Raw genomic sequence first — 18214 nt, 5'->3', positions numbered from 1 at the left:
CGAACTCAAGCTGGATCCAGTCACTCAGACGATCGATATCAACCTTCATGCACCGTGTGGACTGGTACGTGTCACTGTGCCTGCCACCCCGGATGGGAAGAAATCCGATCCCTCGCGGCCGGTCAAGTTTCTTTCGACCCCCGGCTTTGCAGCAGCCATCCAGATGGAGGTGCCCATCCCTCCGGAGGTCCGCTGGCCAGAGCTGAATGGACGAGAGTCCATCGTTCTTGATATCAGCTATGGCGGAGCATACTATGCGCTTGTTACTGCCCAAGAACTGGGCTTTGCAAACGGTCTGAAGGACGTCGACCTCGACGATGTCACGCGCTGCATTCGCAAGCTGAAGCCATATCTGACTACGCATCCGGACGTCGTTGCTGCCATCCAACACCCAGAAGACAAGCGCCTCTCGTTTCTGTACTCTGTCATGATTGTCGAGCAAAACCTGGGGACGAAGCCAGCGGACGTGGCGGGTGCCGAGACAGGATTGTGCTTCTTTGCAGACAATGAGATTGATCGATCACCCACAGGGTCGTGTGTGACTGCCCGGATGGCGCTGGCCCATGCCAAGGGAGTAAGACCAGTTGGTCAGCGGTGGGCCTATCATTCTCTGGTGTCGAACTTCTTCGGCACAGGCGCGTTCTGTGCGGAGATTGTCGAGAAGGTCAAGATTCCTGGCGCAAAAGGCGTCTCGGAAGATGGCGTGGTGGTCCAGGTGGAGGGTCAAGCGTATTATACGGGGACGTCGGTGTTTGTCGTCGAGGAGGGAGATGTTATATCATCTGGATTCACCATGGAGAGCGTTACGTCGAGACCTGCAGCTAAGGATTAACCAGTAGCTGGGCATTATCATATTATAACCTAATCAGAAAACCCTGCAATGCTCCGTGATTATTTTCTGACGTCAATAATCAACTTTATTAATGATCTATATATTGGAATGAAGTGATCTAATAAAATGAGTATGAAAAACGACAAATCACCACACATAATTCTTCAATCTGGTATAGTTACAATCACTTATGTATGTTATAAAACTACAAGGTCCGCGAGTAACTTACCTGAATCCAATTTTCCAAACGTTGTCTGCCTGTCGTCCATCATCCCGATCTTCGTCGACTTCACGCGGCATATTTGACTCTGTCAAAACCCCCGACGCGGTTGTCATTAAACTGTGAGCAATTCACATAAATATTGCAATTCTATTTAGTTTTCGTAATCAAGAGTATTACATTGGCACAAAATACGTGTTACTATTCCGAACACTCGTACTCTACGAGTGCCCTATAACATTCTTCGGCTGATACGGCTCCTCCAGGTACTTGACCTCCTCGTCCGTCAGCGTCTTGCCACGCACGGCAACAGCTTCATCCAGCCGGTCGAGATTGCTGAAGCCAACAATGGGGATGGTCCCCTTCTGAATGATCCAGGCCAGCGCCACCTGGCTCATCTTCCAGCCTTTCTTCTCTGCCAGCTCCTGGACGCGCTGGACGATCACCTTGTCCGCCTCAGTCAGCTCCCTGGGCGAGGTGCTAGACCGCGTCGTCTGCCCCTGCTGGTCGAGTGGTCGTGCGAGCACACCGCTGTACAGCGGCCCCCAAGGGATCAGACCCACGCCAGTCTCGCGGCAGTACCGGTTCATCTCGCGCTCCTCCTCGCGGTACAGCAGCGAGTAGTGGTTCTGCATGCTGATGAACTTGGTCCAGCCGTTCTTTTCGGCTATGTGCTGCAGGCGGGCGAATTGGTCTGCGAAGGAGAATGTCAGAATATTGAGCAATGATAACGGGTGATATCGCACTTACATGTCCACATCGAGCTCGCCCCGATGTAGCGCACCTTGCCGGACTGAACTAGGTCGTGGAGAGCTTTCATCGTCTCCTCTGGCGGGACGGTGTAGTCGTATCGCTGCGGGAGTCAGTATATCTTCGAGTCAAGGTCTATTTGATCTTCTGAACGTTCTCAGGCAGACATACGTGAATCTGAAGAACATCAATGTAGTCCGTCTGCAAGCGCTTCAATGACGCCTCGACAGCATTAAAAATGGCCGCTCTTGACAGGCCCCTCTGGTTGACATAGTCCTTGCTGTTGCGGATTTCGGTCGGAAAGTCCGCCTCCCTGACACTCGGTTCTTCTCCAACCACAAAATAGCATTTCGTCAGGAGGACCAGTTTATGCCGTGGGATGTTGTATTTCTTGATCACGCGGCCAATCATCTCCTCGCTGACACCGGCTGAGTACATATTGGCCGTATCCCAGGTGTTCAGGCCCCGGTCATAGGCCCCCTTGAGCAGCTTCTCGACTTCTTCCTCGTTGTCGACCACCCAGGGCCGCCAGTCCTTGTGCCCGAAGGACATGCCACCTAGGATGGGGACTGAGACCCGGAGTCCGGACGATCCTAGTTGGGCATAGGAGACCTTGGTGGCCTCGACGCTCTCCTTGAGAGAGCGGGGGAGTTCAGGAGCGCTCATATTGACGGCAGAAGTATTCACACTGAAATTACTCACGTGTAGGCAGGATTTACGCAGAGAGGAAAGGGTATCTTGAAGTAGTTACACAAAAAGCAAAGGTATACCACTGGAACGGACCGGTAAATAAATACTCGGAGGACGACGTGCTATGGTCAGACAAGTCAAATAACGATTGCATAGAGCGGGGTGCTACTAGCATCATTTCCACCGGTCCACTCTTTTCTCCACATCTTGATGAATTAGTTTGATGGCATTACTCCATAGATATTGCTCTCTAATTTCCGCCGGTATTAACAGCGGGGTTAGGCGGACTTAGCGGTGCATCTGGCAGAGCACACGGAGTACAGTCAAACCTCAACAGTACAACGTCAATACCAAGGAATCGCAGTATATGTGGGATAAATATTCATTAATCAGGTATAAAGTTTCCCCTAAGCTACTGGGAACGATGTAGGTACGCGAGTGATTGATGGGCTGTGAGATTCGCTGCCACAAGTCCTAAATATATATATTTTACCCCGCACTTAAATCCTTTTCTATCTTATGTCATATTTCTACCATTGTATTTTTTTATCATATGGACCGCGAATATGTTTAATTTATTTATCAATCCGATTTGATATTTTAAAGCCATTGTACCATATTGTATTTTTTGTTTCTACTGGCTGCATCGCATATCTCGATCAACGAAGCAAATCGTGTTGATTCAGTTTCGGAGATTATTCCTCAATCAATGACAAGGTCCTCTCTCTTCCTTTTTTTTTTCTCTTTTCTTTTTCTTTCCTTTCTTTTTTTATGTAATTAAATAATTAAAACGTTTATTTGATAATATGTCACGCAACTGCTCTCATATAGATTACGTTTGTCTACTATTTCCTACATACACTTAGATGTCAGAGAATGTTTAGTCCGATACTGGCACCATAAACACTAAGATATATACGGCATTGCATCAATAGTAAGGAGGAATGAAAGTTAATCCAATGATAGATAATAAGAAGGCATACTCTGACATATTTCATATGGTCCAATGCTCTGCTGGTCTGTAAGTACTGTAGTAGGTCATTATGTGGTTCTCGCTCACTAATAGATCACTCGAAATGTCATTCTGATTCGATTTATAGACTTGACTACTGCGACTTTTCTCCCCCATCCTCATTCGGAACAGGCGCAGGAAGAGTCCAACCAGAGGTCTTGTCCTCCTTTTCGTCCGCCCACACAGGCCGACGGTTGACGCTGAACTGCAAGATTTCCGGCCGCGAGGAATGGCCTGCCCCGTCCAGCCACAGCTTGACGCCCTCCAGCTGCGAGAGATCGATCTCCGCCGTGAGCAGCTCCTCCCTCTCGCCCGTGACCGGTCCGGCCAGGTAGGCGCAGAAGGGGTGGATGATGGCTGACCAGCCTCCTCCGGCCTTGACGAGATCCGTCTCGCCCAGATTCTTGCGCAGCCACTGTAGACACGACTCGTCGACGTAGTTGGATGCGCAGATGACAAACACCTGGGCTGTCAGTGCGTGCGTCTTCATCAGCGCCTCGATCTGCGTGTCCGCCACGTCTTCAAACCCGGCAAGGGTCGACAGCGAGGGCCATGCGGCCGCATGGACATGCTGGTTGTCAGCAATTAAGGCTTGTCTCGCGCCATTGATCGTATGCTCCCAGCAGCATAACCCTCCCAGCTTATACCCGGCCTTGGTATCGAACGTCCTCAGCGTCCAGCCGTCGCCTTGCCCCCAGAGATATCGCTCCGCAAAGGTAGGCTGGATCTTGCGATGGACCCCCAGGATCGTCCCGTCGGTGTCAATGAAGACTTGCGAGTTGAAGAGCGTGGACCTGCCGTCGGACATGCGCTCGGAGATGCCCAGGCTGATCGACACGCCGAACGCGCGACAGGCGCTGCGGATCTGCGCGATTTCTTCCCCATCGACGGCGACGCTTTGCTGCCGATACTGGACTATGGCGTCGACTTGTTTCAGCGGGGGATAGCAGTTGATGAAGTACTAGCAAGTCTCCTGGTCAGTAGCAGTAGCAGTAATGTACTGTACAGACATATTCCAAGTTGAGCATAAGAACGATCTGAAGCGAGTCTCACTGGGAAACCAGGGATGAAGACTTCGGGAAACACCAGCAGCGTGATGGACTGCTGGGCAGCCTGCTCGATCAAGCGCAGCACCTTGGTCGTGGTGGCAGCCTTGTTCATGTACTCGGGCGTTGCGTGGACGGCGGCAGCGCGAAACTTGGCCGACGGCATTGGCGATCAGAAATCAGTGTTAGATGTGAAGAAATAATTTGTGATAGTATTAATGATGTTGATAACGGTGCATGATGCTAGCTAGAGCGGATTGGTTACCCCTCTCGCCTGCTAATGCATGTATAAAGCAATGCTAGCGCTGCACTAGTCTCGACATGCTATCCCATCCAGTCGATTGCCATGACGCCTCGTATTAATGTACTAGACGAGTGTTTTAGACGCCACCTGCTTGCTGTACTTTTAGCGAGGCTGGACGATTCATAATGTCACTACAACGTGTCTACATCGTCGCTAGGGCATCCCCTCAGGTGCTTTTGGGTATTTCATTCGCGGTTTTGATTCGATACTGAATGATGGCTTTAGTAATGGACTTATATATCGTAATACTATTTTAGATGTGTTTATTTTATTAGATACGTATCTGGTAAGCGAAGACATATTATAAGAAAAAAATTTTTTTCTTTCCTTTTTTTTTATTTCTCCTATCAATCGTAGTATTTCTGGTAAACACCAGCAATAATCTCCGTCTCGCGATGGTTAACAACTCCAGTGCGAAAACGGTGGTCCTTTGCTATACGGGCCCTCGCCCATTCTGCATTTGAATGTGTTAGAAGAATTGCGCCATACAAACGAGCGTCCTAGAATACTCACCCTCCGCAGTGATCCCCTCCAAAGCCTTCCTCTCTGACTCTGGAATCTGGATGCCCAGTCTCTCCAGCAGCGGGCTTTTCACCGGCTTCATCCGTACCGCCGCCTCTGGACGTGCGAAATATATCAGTCCAAGTCGCGGCTTATCAGCCTGGTCACTCGGCGGCCGCACGACTCGATGGACGGTCGACTTCAGGAAGCCACCGCTCAGAAACTCCAGCGCATCGGCAATGTTGACGATAATAGATCCCGGCTCCGACTTGACGTATTTCCAGGTGCCGTCTGTAGTCAGCACCTGCAGGCCCGCCACTGGCTGGTAGAAGAGGAAGGTGAGCGTGTTGTAGTCCGTGTGGCCTTGGGCCCAGATGTTGCCCAGTTTGCGGTCTTCCTCAGCTGTGCGAGGATAGTACTGCATGTAGCGCAGGTATTCGAGTCCTTTCTCCTCGTACCGGTGGAGGTTGACGAGGTAGTCCTCGTCGATTTCCAGCACGTACGCGAACAGTCGCAGCAGTGGTAGGAGAATTTTGTTATGGATGTGCTGGAATTGAAGTCAGATCAATATACCTAGCCTCGAGTAATGGACTTACCAATGAAAACTCTTTGATCTCCTCGTAATGGTCCAGGATCAGCTGCGGGTGTGGTCGTTCGTGCTCTGGCGTGAACTTGGGAATATTGTAGCGTTCGTCGTTATCCCTCGAGCTGAGTTCCCCAGTCGACCGCGGTTTGTATCCACGGAAATCTCCAACGGCCGTGTTACACAGATATTTCATCTTCTCTTCCAGTGGCAGCCGGAAAAAGGCCTTGCCGATGGCATACTGGCGGTTGATCTGCTCGTCTGTGAGGCCATGCCCGGTGACGTAGAAGAATCCTTATCTCGTCAGCATTTTACATTCCATTTGAAAAGTCAGCCAAGTTTCTACCATTCTTGTTGATGAATCTCAGCACTTGTTCGGCCAAAGCCTCCTTGCCTCCGGGTTGATCTAATCGGGAGATGTCGAGAGCCTCCAGCTCAGCCCAGTCCACTAGCCACAGTTATTAGTAACGCTTGAAGATAACTGCATTAGGGAGGTGTTCTCTACAGTTTTCCTTGGTCTGTGGAGGCGGAACATACGGCTCCAGGTCTGGGACTACCTTCGCAGGCATTTTGAAAATGTATAAAGTAATATTGGGATACCTGCTTCAACAACAGCGCACGGGTCTCATTGAAACCATTTAAATATGCAAGTGCCATGGGGAAATTCAGATATCTGGGGACGTTTACAAGATATCCTTATCATACCTTAATACAGTTCCAATGGTCCAGCATCGCATCATCCGTCCAGGCAATTGCGCACATCACGTGGCAGCCTGCTGACCTCTCCAACAAATCGCATCCCATATCAAAAGGCATATCTGTACCTAATGCTCCGCTAGTTTGTTATTGTCTCGGCGAAGAATAATAGCAATCAGTTATCTCGAATCCTTCTCTGCTGCTTCCTGCGTGGGCTGGTCCACAGCTCAAGGCGCAATCCCGCGTACTGAACTCGTTATCTGATGCTGGTGCATTGGTGCGGAGAACAGTCGACTGCATCATCATGGGCTTCATGGTCATCGTAACTAGGGCAAGTTCATCTCTAGAGATCGAATCTTATCACTATGTCAGGCGTTTCTGCAAACCGCATTGGCTCGCCACAATTTAGTCAGACGTTGACCAAGGGAATAGACATTTGCCCCACCTTCGCCAACATATCTATTCGTAGGAAGTTGGATGGTTTTTTGAAGGACAAGAAAGCAAAATATATCTTGATGTGATAGCCCTCAATGGCCACGAATCCATCCAATGATGATCAGATCTCTATCAGGCATGCACGTCCTGAAGACGTGCCTTTCCTCGCGGCCGTCGAGACCTCTGCTGCCGCACTCTTCCGGACCGTGAACCTCGGCTGGATCGCCGATATGCCGCCGATGGAACCGTCATTGCTCCACAGGATGATCTCCAGAAATCGCGTCTGGGTCGCAGTCACGTCAGACGTCCCTGTGGCCTTTTCCGCCGCAGAACCAAAGGACGGGCTGTTTTACATTGCAGAACTCTCTGTACACCGGGAATGGCAGCGAAAGGGCATAGCAACGAAGCTAATCGCTGAGATGGAGCGGCAGGCGCGACAGGAGGGTTTTTCGCATCTTTCGCTGACGACGTATCGAGACATCGAATGGAATGGCAAGTTCTATGCCAAACTGGGATTTGTTGAAGTCGAACCGGCAGCAGCTGGTGTGCAGCATGTCAAGGAGCTTGAAGACGAGAGGGAGAAGGGACATGATATCACGAGACGGTGTGTTATGTGGAAACGTCTGTAGATAGCGATTGTGAGTGGACAGATCTACATGCTGTGACGAATGAATATGTAGAATTTGGTTAGAGATATCCAACTAACTGACTGTTGTTCGACTAATATCTCAAATTATTTATTCTCTGAATATGGAGTATGAGGGATCCCAGCGAAATTAAATATATTTCTGCGGGAGCTGAATTGGAACGCCAATTTTATCGAGTAAAATTTTTTTATTTTAGGAGAATTTATTTCTACTCCCTTCATCTCCGCTTACTGAGCTTCAACTTTTTGGCTGATTCCTGTGCAACTTGATGAGGCTTGGGTGAAGACAGCTAGTCCTTACAGTGGCCGCAGCGCCCGCAGTCTTCGAACACACAATGCATCAGCTGAACAATTGATCTTTCTCGTTCTCTCCATTTACATTTGCCTCCTTACGCGTTACTGCCCCCGTAATGCTGTTCAACGATCTTAATCGAGTCAACGGAATGACCGCTGTCGCTCTTCGTCGTGACGAAAACGCATTGCCCCTCTCCAGGAACGAGATCCAGGCAGTTGTCACTAAACTGACACGCGTCCGCCAGGGCTGGATCCTCTGTGTCGATTCGGAGCTCAACGCCTTTGGCAACGCCTCCTTCGACGGTCACGAAAATCGCCAACTTATTGTCTGCGGTTGTATCCTGTTTCCGCAAATGGACTTTTGCCACTGACAGATCCAAATGCCGCAGCGGCTGTGGCCACTCGACGTACCGGGCAACAATCTCATTATTCTTCGTCAGTTTCGTGAAGACGACGACACTCTCTGGCGGAACGCCCCAATCGTCGGAGAACTGAATGCGCTTAAGCTCGATTGAGCGGTTTGCAGGAAGATGAATGTCCTCGACGACAGTGGACAGCTTCGTGCCGTCAATAACGGAGAAGAACGACACCGTGAGTTCCACATTTACAGGCTCAGTAGTGACGTTGGATGCCCAGATATCTGCGTATGTAGTCCGGCGGATGAAAACCTTGGTGAATTCATTCTCTGGATGCTCCACAACAGTCCTAGATGCCCCAACTATCACCGGAGCGAAGTCCCGCTTGGCTACATAATAGACCAGTTTTGGACGCAGAAATGAATCCGCCAGAGACCAGCTCACCGCCGGGAAGCAGTCATTCAGCTGCCAGATCAGGCTTCCTGCGCATTCTTCGGCGCCTGGCCCTCGCCAGAGACGCCGAAATGCCCGCAGGGCATAGTCCATTGCCTCAGCTTGGTTCAGCTGGGTGCGTACACATACTCCTCGAGCGAGTACCCATGACGCTGATTGTCAATAAGGTACATCGCAATCGTTCGTTGATCCTCCGGCGCGAAGTGCCACAGGTCGAAGGTACGTGACTGAGGATGCCGTTCCTTTGGGTCCGTAATGAGTTGCTTGATCGAACGCACCGCAGGATACGACTTCATTCCAAACTCGCTCACAAAGCGCCCCGTCAGCTTCTCGTAGTCCTGGTACGGATACCGTGGCTGATCGGCCATCCACACCCGCCAGGAATGAATATCGCCCTCGGTGGGATCGTTGCTGTATGACCCTCCGTACGGACTGCTGTTGTGGTATGGAACTCGCGGCACCAGCTCTGCGCAGATGTCGGGTAGCATCTTGTCATAGTAGTAGCGGGCTGCCCAGTTTGTCTTGAGCCAGTTCTCTGGATTCTTGTCGTTGATATCGTACTCCAAGTGATGCAGCTCAGCAAACATGTGGTCTTCGTTATTCCCGCACCACAGCACGATGCATGGGTGATGACGCATTCGCCGAATGTTATATTCAGCTTCAGCCCGGATGGTGGAAAGCATGAAGTCGTTGACGGGATACACACCGCAGCCCAGCATGAAGTCTTGCCAGACGAGGATACCCTTCTCGTCGCAGATATCATAGAACGCGTCGTCCTCGTACAGGCCCCCGCCCCATACACGGATCATGTTCTGATTTCCGCTGGCAGCAAGCTCTATCCACTGTCGATATCGCGCTGGCGTCAATCGGGGAACAAAGGTATCCCCTGGTATCCAGTTGGAACCGCGACAGTAGATGGGTATCTTGTTTATCTGGAAGAAGAACGTCTTCCCGGGCTTTTCCGTGATTGGTTTCTGGACAAGTTCCAGCAGTCGCAATCCCACACGACGTGTTACCTTGTGTCCACCACTGATCGCTGCCGAGACAGAGTATAATGGCTGCTTCCCGTAGCCGATAGGATACCATAGTTGCGGGTCTTTGATGGTGAAGCTGCAACTCCCAGAGCCTTGGACGACGGCCTGGGATACAAGTTTGCCCTCGGGGTCAGCTATTGCGACTTCTACGGCAGCGTCTTTGGAAGCTTTCCCCTCCAATTCCACAGCGACATTTACTTCCGCCGCATCCAACCCGTCATTGACAGCAATATCGACGCTCAAGTCCGTTATACGTGCAGTAAAGCTTTCGAGGTAGATGGGTCGCCATGGCCCGCAGGTCAACAGTGTTGGTCCCCTACATCGATATCATTAGGATGCTGTGAGAAGACAGATGGAACGCCAACTCACCAATCCCAGCCAAAATGACACGCGATTTTTCGGACGTTCATGCGGCAGGAATCACCGTTCCAAAACAGATTCTTGTACCCCTGTTCCTTCTCCAGCCGCTTGCCCACCAGAAATGCTGAATCAAAAAGGATCGTGAGCTCGTTGGGGCCATCTTCGCGGAGCTTGTCCGTGACGTCCACACGATACTGTAGAAACATATTGGCGGCGTCCAGGATCTTGTGCCCGTTGAGGGTTACAGTGGCATAGGTATCGAGGCCATCGAAGACAAGAACATGGCTGACAATACCGCCCTCTTGCGTGAGCGGTTTCGGCGTGTAGAAGCTGGTTTTGTACAGCCATTTCTTTTCACCGATCCACTGCACCTTGTCCGAGTTTCGATCCTGGGTTGGTTTTGGGATGCGCTTGTGATGGAGAAGGTCGAGATGGATCGTGGTGGGAAACTGGGCAACAGGTAGGAACTCTTGATCAGACGCATCGGCTTGTTTGAACGTCCAGCCGGTGTCGATTTCGGTTCGAAGATATGGGAACGAGGACATGGTGGTCGCGAGCGAAATATGATATCTCCTTATCTAGAAGTTTTTGGTACGTGTTTTTACTTAGTGAACGAAAAATAAATTCTGGAGATATATATAACATATCCTGGATCTTCTAGTTTTCTATCGCGGTCCAAAAGGATCCACGCCCGCAGAACATGCATACACAGCACAATAGCGACCACGTCATTCAATCAGCTAATTTCTCTCATGCAAAGATATCAATCTGATCTAGTTCGACAAAAAAAGGCATGTACAGACGTACAATTTGATGTTGGGCCGCACTCCGAGAAACCCGCCGGAGCCCAGCCCATGTAAGGACCAACGAGACTAGACCGGAAGAACATCCGAGACTGAGCGAGAGTGCGGGGACAACCATGAAATCCGGGGTTTTAGTGTCAATTCCAGAACGATTTGGCATATGATTGGTAGAATTTGAATGGCCCATCCCTCTGGAACTATTACTTGGCAGCTGAAGGATTTCCGTGTAGCATCAATGCTCCGCTGATCCTCGGATTCCTATGACCAAATATGGCAGTCGATGCCATATTCTTTCCTTATATGTCGCAAACTAGGCAATGTTCTCCGCGGCAAAATACTTTTCTGGTCAATCACGAGGCTCTGGTCTGGTTCATGACTCTCATACCATCCTACAGTCAGTCAGGTGCATTCGAGAACGTTCCTATGATGGAGCGCTCCTTTCTTGTGGATAGCCACTCGTTTACTGAAGTTGCTATCCAACCTTTCTCCCGGCCGAGTGGACCTCTTCGTCCGCATCATCGGTATCCTTCCGTATTACGGTAAATATCAGCTTATGGAGCCAATCCGAGTTACTGTCTTGGCCATGAACCCAGTCCGAATCAAGGATAATGAGGCAGGGGAAGCTTACCCCGCGTTCAGGGAGAAGGGGTTGCTTTATAAGAGCTACATGTAGGATGGCGGATGCCTCTGCTGCTCGAGTACTTGTCAAGTCCTGTGTACTGGACCTCAATTGGACGTACAAAGTCCTGTACCTTCTGCATTCATTGTTCGGGTGCCTACAGCCATGGTGGGCAAGCTCGCTGCTCCCTCGGAATCCAAAGGCACGTTCACCCTGGGAAACCAGACGTTTCCCAAGGTGACGTGGTGGCGCGAGCCCGGCCTTCGTACTTTGTATGCTCTGCTCGTCATCCCGTTGATCACGTCCATGGTGAATGGGTACGATGGTTCCATGATGAACGCACTGCAGACCAGCGAACAATGGCAAAACTACTTTGGCCATCCTCGAGGTTCTCTTCTCGCTTTCTACAATCTGTCGTTTGCACTGGGTCAGCTTATTGCCGTTATACCTTTTCCCTTTCCTGCGACGATTGCGGACAAACTTGGCCGGCGCTCGGGCGTTGTTATCGGGAGCATCATCGCCATCATAGGTGTTGCGATCCAGTCAGCAAGTATCAATTGTAAGCTACTCACAGCTGCGATACGCAGGCAGTATGCTGATCAAACTGGTGTGTAGTTGGCATGTTCGTCGGAGCTCGGTTTATCATCGGATTTGGTGGTATGCATGAATCCATTCGACCGCTTCGCGAAACAGAGAAACTCACATTATCACAGTCATGATCGATCATGGAAGCGCACCACTGATGGTAACAGAGCTTGCACACACTCAGCATCGAGCGAGATTGACGGCCATCTATAACTCGACCTGGTACTTTGGCTCCATTGTTGCGGCATGGGTGACATTTGGGTAGGTTGCAGCAAACCAGTGTAAGATCCTGAGGCTTATCGTTTTCTTTTCCAGGACCATCAACATAAACAGCGACTGGGCCTGGCGCATCCCTTCGCTGCTGCAAGCCTTCCCAGCGGTTATACAAATTGCTCTCATATGGCTTCTTCCAGAGGTGAGCCGCTGACATTTACAAGCTAGATATTAAGAACATACCCTGAGGATAATTTCCAGTCACCACGATTCCTGATTGCAAACGATCGACATGAAGAGGCGCTCTCTATCCTAAAGAAATACCACGGAAATGGTGAAATGACAGATTACGTGCAAGCAAGTTTTGTCGAGATCAAAGAGACGCTCGCTCTGGAGAAGGAATTCGCCAGCCGTATCAGCTGGATGGACCTCATTTCCACTCCGGGAAACCGCAAGCGGACATTGATCTGTTACCTGCAGGGATTTTTCTCACAGTGGTGCGGCAACGGACTCGTGTCCTACTATTTGGTTCCTGTCCTCGAAACAATTGGCATTACATCCAGTTCGGAACAGGCCGGACTGAATGGCGGCTTGCAGATCTGGAACTTTATCGTCGCCATGTGGGCTTCTTTCAACATTGATCGTTTCGGCCGTCGGCCCATGGTCCTTGGCAGCACCGGATCGATGATTGTTTTCTTCGCCATCTGGACTGCCCTCTCGGCGAGATACAACATTACTGGGAACGCTGGAGATGCAAAGGGCGTCATCGTGATGATATTCCTCTTTTATACAGCGTTTAATTGCGGATGGTAGGAGCCTATGGAACACACTGACATGCGGTTCTGACACTCCTCCCAGGCAAGGGCTTGTCATTGCTTATCCGATCGAGATTCTACCGTACGAGATCCGAGCCAAGGGTCTCAGTGTGACCTTCTTCGGAGTCAGCAGCTCACGTAAGTTTGTGATCGCCCTTCCAAATACATGTCTAATATGAGAATCCTAGTTTTGAATCAATACATCAATCCTGTTGGCGTTGAAAATGCCGGATGGAAGTTTTACATTGTAAGTGTCCTTATTAACACACGATCTCCGGACATGGTGGATATGAGAAATCTAATCAATGACGCTTGACAGTTCTACGATGTCTTTCTGACAGTGATATTCGTCGTCGTATATTTTCTGTGGGTTGAGACAAAGGTAAGTTGGTAGAGTTATACGCAATATAACATGCTATTGACTCTACGCAGAATACTCCTCTTGAAGAAATCGCCAAGTACTTTGATGGTGAAGAAGCAAAGATTGGTGGAGGGGCGTCGACCAGTACAGCGGCCGCCGTTCTAGATCAAATGAGAGCAAAGGAAGAGCTCCGAGGCGATACCGAACATCTTGAGACTGCCTAAGGAACAGCGAAAAGGCAATTTGTCTGATATTAGCCTATAGACCGTGCTAGGTCCATGTTATATTACAAACCAGTCACATTTTCTCTTTCCCAGCCTGACCAAGTTCCGAAGAAAAACCATATATCCAGAGCCAGGTTCTAGTTACATGTCTTCAGTTGCGAATAATCTCACGACCGTCGATCCAGTCCATGAGCCATGCAAAGCACATCAGGATCCTACGACGCCACGAGCGAGTCCAGAAGAAGTTTCCAGACCTCCAGCTCAGCCAAGCACCATAGCCCGTGTAGTCGTGCTTCCCTCCTATGACGCCGTCCCTGCGGCCTGTGTAGGTCACCAGTGCCCTTTGCTGGTACTTAAACGGCCTCGTAAAGGTCCCTGAATTCAGATGTTTCACCAGATAATCCGCCTTTTGGACGGCCACTTCAGCGGTGGTCGGCAGGCTGCCCCCCTCGATATCGGCAGCATCGCCCAAGGCATACGCATTGGGGATCACGGTGCCGTCCGGGGCCAGAACTTGGAGATTGTCGTTTGTGAGAATTCGCTTCAGACCGTGATCAGACTTCAACGTCTTCAGATCTTCGACCAGCGGTCTGGCCTTGTTTCCGGTGGCCCAGATGAGAATGCCGTATCCGATCACGCCGTCCTCCCTTGTCTCGATAGTGTCGGCCGTCACATTTGTAATGTGCGAATTGACCTTGATCTCGACCTTGTGGCTGCGCAGCGTCTGGGTGGCATATTCCTGAAGCCTGCGGTCAAAAGGAGACAAGATCTGAGGCGCGACATCATGGACAGCCACTGAGGTTTTGCCCTTTAGGTCTGGGTAAAGCGCCCCCAGATCCCCGTCAAAGAGGTCTGTCAATTCGGCCGCCATCTCGATACCGGTGGGACCGCCACCGACAATGACAACGTGCAACAACTGCCTCTGTTTTGCCTCCGGAGTGCAAGGAAGCGAGGCCATCTCCAGGTTATCGTTGAGCCGACTGCGGACAATGTTGGCATCGGCCACGTTCTTCACGAATATAGCGTGTTTCTCCACGCCAGGTACGCCAAAAGTATTGGTAGTGCAACCTGGAGCGATGATGACTTTGTCGTAAGGGACTTCTAGTCGCTCATTTTTCAGCTGTTCGAATGCCGGTCGACAGAACACGATCTGGTTTTTGAAATCGATGTCGGTCACGTAGGCCTTCATATATTTGGCGTGGAGGTCCTTGCGTCGAATTGGCTCATGGGCCAGACGACAATCAAACAGTCCACAGGCTGCGCTGGCAAGCAAAGGAGTGACAGCGAAGGAATTCTCCGGGGAAATGACCGTCATGTCGTACTTCCTGTGGTCGAGGCCGTAGGCCAGAGTGTAGCCTGCCCAGCCACTACCCACGATGACCACCTTCTCTTTCTCGTTTGACGCCATGTCGATTAGGGATAACTAAGGCCAAGAGTTGAAAAGGCGGCCAGCCCAGAGTTCAACGCTGAAGTTGTCTGACTTTATAAAATTTCAGCTCTGGGCGACCGATATATTAGCAGTTCGGGGAAACACGAGCAACGCCTCATCTTGACCAAGGGTATCGCATTTTCATATATAATGAGTGGTCCGAGTTGGATAATTGACAGCGGATTGGTGTTGATGTCACGACTCCGCATCTTTGCCGCATCCGGCATCCTATCAGACCTTTTTCCCGCAGCCATGACAGCACTTCGTTTCCTATTTATCATGTTTAATATTGTTTTTTCAGAAATTGTAAATCGCATCATTGGTCGCGGATTTTTGAAGTTCGCAGCTTATATGTAGCGGCGTCTACATCTGAGCAAATGTATACGGTACAACTATACAGACACGAACGGACGTTGAAAAATTCGAGAGTCGAGAAATCATTTAGATTACTTAAGATGGTAGAGTTTTTGCTAATTTTCCGATATCTCCAGCACATCCTACTACTTTCTGCTGGTCGTTAGTCACCACTGGTTAAGGACGACGTAAACGGAGAATACTACTACTCTGTAACTTCCGGGCCTTCCTAGAGTACTCCGCATCTGTCTGCTGAGTGGATTCATGTAACCAAAACTAATTGTATTTGCGGATGTAGCATGGTCAAATACGTAAGATGTGCACAATTCCCTTGGGGATCGAATACAGGGTTACTTCCCCTGTCGGCGTTATCTCGGACTGTTGGAGCGCGCATCTCCGCGGGTCAAAGCGTATTTGATTTTTCTCAAATCTATGGGCGAAATATCTTTGTTTGTTCAGCAAGTCAGTCACAAAATCAGGTAGAAGTAGCAAGGCCCAGGCGTGGAACGTGGCATGTAGCAGGATGGAATGTGAAGACAAATTTTCTTTGACATGTCAATTTAATAGAAATACGATTTCTACTCGATTTTTATTACTACAAATCATGCACAGATATACCCGTCTTAAAAATAATCGAATTCCAGAATTGCGGACGGACTAAATTGATGGGTTACGAATTTGAAGTATCCCTGCCTTTGTGAATAATTTGAGAAGATGAGATTCCGGAACATGATCTTCAGTTTTCTTATTAAGTGTGGCATGTCTCCGTACCTGTAGCTCTGTCTATATGCTCATGTCCAGGTCGACATTAAGGTTTCTTCTTCGTGTCAGTTCTGGGACCTTGCTATGATGTTACAATAGCCACGTGCACCAGCTATATATATCTCGCTGGCTGTAAGCATGCTACAATAGACAATCTCATTTGTGCGACTTACAACTAATAAAATTTTATGAGCGATCAGGCTAATATTCATAGTTGTCTTCTACGTCGGAAGATGCTCTGAGATAATATTTCTCTTCCGTACGGTGGAAAACAGAATGACATCAGAGTTTAGATATGCTTCGGACTTGCCGGATAAACACTCTTGAAGACTTCACAAAATGAAAGATAGTCGTCAACGTTTCTATAGGGATTACGCTTATTCTCATCAAATACGGAAAAGTCAGAAAACATTTAGCCTTTATTCTGCAGGATATGGCCAGGAGCTTTGTGGCATCGCAGCCATCATCTACCAAACCCAATATTCTCGCTCTTGACAATGGCCTCTCGCAGCCATTACCAGAGAACATCACTCAAGACATTTTTTCCGCTGGTCGAATCCTCCAGCTTGATCAGGATCGCATGTCTGTTCAGCCAATTGTCGAAAAGGCAGGCCTGATTGGTGTCGACGGCATTGATTACTGCAAGGCCAACGGTCGAATCTACTGGACAAACATGGGTTTCCCGAATCGTAACGATGGAAGCGTTATGTCCTGCGACACCGATGGCAGAGACTTGAGAACGATACTTCCCGTAGGAAGCGTACACACTCCGAAGCAGCTGGTGATTGATCAGCTGGCAAATAAAATCTATATTGCGGATCGAGAAGGGTTGCGCATCTTCAGATGCGACCTTGACGGGAGCAACCTTACAGTACTTGTGAAAGCCGGTGATTGGCACATCGAGAAAGATGACCAAACCAAATGGTGCGTCGGAGTTGCCGTGTCTCAGCAGCATGGCAGATTCTACTGGACTCAAAAAGGACCATCAAAAGGGGGAAGAGGTCGTATATTCAGCGCAAAGATCATGACTCCTCCAGGCGATGTCGGAAATAGAGCCGATATTCAATGCCTCCTCGACAATCTTCCCGAACCTGTTCACCTGGAAATCGATGAAGACAGTGGAATCCTTTTCTGGACCGATAGAGGCGAGTTTCCATTCGGTAATACCTTAAATAAGGTCGATTTGGATGCCTCTGGCAATGCTACTCTTCTGAAACCTGGTCCCATAAAACACAAGATCATCGCACAAAATTTCGACGAAGCGATTGGCGTCAAGGTGGATCCCATGGCGAAGCATATCTATGTTTCGGACCTTGGTGGATCTATTTGGCGTTGTAGCTTTGATGGCGGAGAAAAGCAAAAGATTTACGAGGACAAGACCTGTTGCTTCACGGGATTAGCATTGCTGTATGTGATGTAAGGCAGCGAGAAAATGCTCAAATTGTGCTTCCGTGTTTCAAAAGCGGATTGACATGCTATCTCTTGTTTTTTTTTCGGCTTTGGAATACTCAAAATGCGACTGGTATTACTAGATCTTTCTTTTAACTGTCAGCCAGATACATACAAATCTCTAAATGTGAGGGAAGGCCAGAGTAGCCCAGAAAAAAAGACGAAGCTATTTCCATCTACTTGCATGATGGCCTACACGTGGTTGTTGGGGAGAGTTTCAGTCAAAAACATCGACTTTGTCTAATATCGGTGTACGTTACTGTTCGCGCAAGTCTATACAGGACAATTCTATCGCCTCTAACTGAAACTTCGTCTAGACTAGCCACACTAATTGTAAGTGACACCCGCTCTTCATCCTTCTGATCTGCGGAATTAGACACAATTGTCA

At 49.4% G+C, this 18214-nt stretch overlaps 9 protein-coding genes across 9 annotated transcripts; 4 read left to right on the top strand and 5 right to left on the bottom strand.

The window, feature by feature from the left end:
- T310_5010 (Proline racemase) lies at positions 1-832 on the top strand (the record flags this gene model as incomplete). Its single annotated transcript, XM_013472131.1, has 1 exon — positions 1-832. A coding segment is annotated over one exon (832 nt), but the record flags the coding sequence as incomplete, so codon positions are not given.
- Positions 833-979: 147 nt separating this feature from the next.
- Positions 980-2468, bottom strand: T310_5009 (Aldo-keto reductase; the record flags this gene model as incomplete). The annotated part of the gene is made up of 5 exons (XM_013472130.1): positions 980-1001; positions 1062-1172; positions 1323-1746; positions 1803-1905; positions 1974-2468. 5 exons carry the CDS (start codon positions 2466-2468, stop codon positions 980-982), a joined length of 1155 nt encoding a protein of 384 aa, XP_013327584.1.
- A 1130-nt stretch (positions 2469-3598) lies between these two features.
- Positions 3599-4716, bottom strand: T310_5008 (uncharacterized protein; the record flags this gene model as incomplete). Its single annotated transcript, XM_013472129.1, has 2 exons — positions 3599-4465; positions 4558-4716. 2 exons carry the CDS (start codon positions 4714-4716, stop codon positions 3599-3601), a joined length of 1026 nt encoding a protein of 341 aa, XP_013327583.1.
- Positions 4717-5201: 485 nt separating this feature from the next.
- T310_5007 (1-aminocyclopropane-1-carboxylate oxidase) lies at positions 5202-6507 on the bottom strand (the record flags this gene model as incomplete). Its single annotated transcript, XM_013472128.1, has 5 exons — positions 5202-5308; positions 5368-5902; positions 5952-6232; positions 6285-6386; positions 6444-6507. The coding sequence occupies 5 exons, from the start codon at positions 6505-6507 to the stop codon at positions 5202-5204; spliced, it is 1089 nt and encodes a 362-aa protein (XP_013327582.1).
- A 657-nt stretch (positions 6508-7164) lies between these two features.
- On the top strand, positions 7165-7774 carry T310_5006 (GNAT family acetyltransferase; the record flags this gene model as incomplete). The annotated part of the gene is made up of 2 exons (XM_013472127.1): positions 7165-7673; positions 7750-7774. 2 exons carry the CDS (start codon positions 7165-7167, stop codon positions 7772-7774), a joined length of 534 nt encoding a protein of 177 aa, XP_013327581.1.
- A 330-nt stretch (positions 7775-8104) lies between these two features.
- On the bottom strand, positions 8105-10757 carry T310_5005 (Glycoside hydrolase family 2 protein; the record flags this gene model as incomplete). Its single annotated transcript, XM_013472126.1, has 4 exons — positions 8105-8714; positions 8948-9792; positions 9835-10168; positions 10222-10757. 4 exons carry the CDS (start codon positions 10755-10757, stop codon positions 8105-8107), a joined length of 2325 nt encoding a protein of 774 aa, XP_013327580.1.
- Positions 10758-11799: 1042 nt separating this feature from the next.
- Positions 11800-13832, top strand: T310_5004 (Hexose transporter protein; the record flags this gene model as incomplete). The annotated part of the gene is made up of 9 exons (XM_013472125.1): positions 11800-12241; positions 12348-12441; positions 12485-12500; positions 12535-12634; positions 12779-13095; positions 13226-13385; positions 13436-13494; positions 13567-13629; positions 13680-13832. 9 exons carry the CDS (start codon positions 11800-11802, stop codon positions 13830-13832), a joined length of 1404 nt encoding a protein of 467 aa, XP_013327579.1.
- Positions 13833-13983: 151 nt separating this feature from the next.
- On the bottom strand, positions 13984-15240 carry T310_5003 (Disulfide oxidoreductase; the record flags this gene model as incomplete). The annotated part of the gene is made up of 1 exon (XM_013472124.1): positions 13984-15240. The coding sequence occupies one exon, from the start codon at positions 15238-15240 to the stop codon at positions 13984-13986; it is 1257 nt and encodes a 418-aa protein (XP_013327578.1).
- A 1570-nt stretch (positions 15241-16810) lies between these two features.
- T310_5002 (3-hydroxyacyl-CoA dehydrogenase, NAD binding domain protein) lies at positions 16811-17797 on the top strand (the record flags this gene model as incomplete). Its single annotated transcript, XM_013472123.1, has 1 exon — positions 16811-17797. One exon carries the CDS (start codon positions 16811-16813, stop codon positions 17795-17797), a length of 987 nt encoding a protein of 328 aa, XP_013327577.1.
- Between the last annotated feature and the right edge of the window lie 417 nt (positions 17798-18214).

The sequence above is a fragment of the Rasamsonia emersonii genome (assembly GCF_000968595.1).
Source record: "Rasamsonia emersonii CBS 393.64 chromosome Unknown ctg1118621760212, whole genome shotgun sequence".
Taxonomy (NCBI): Eukaryota; Fungi; Ascomycota; class Eurotiomycetes; order Eurotiales; family Trichocomaceae; genus Rasamsonia; species Rasamsonia emersonii.
This window is presented reverse-complemented; position numbering and strand designations above follow the sequence as displayed.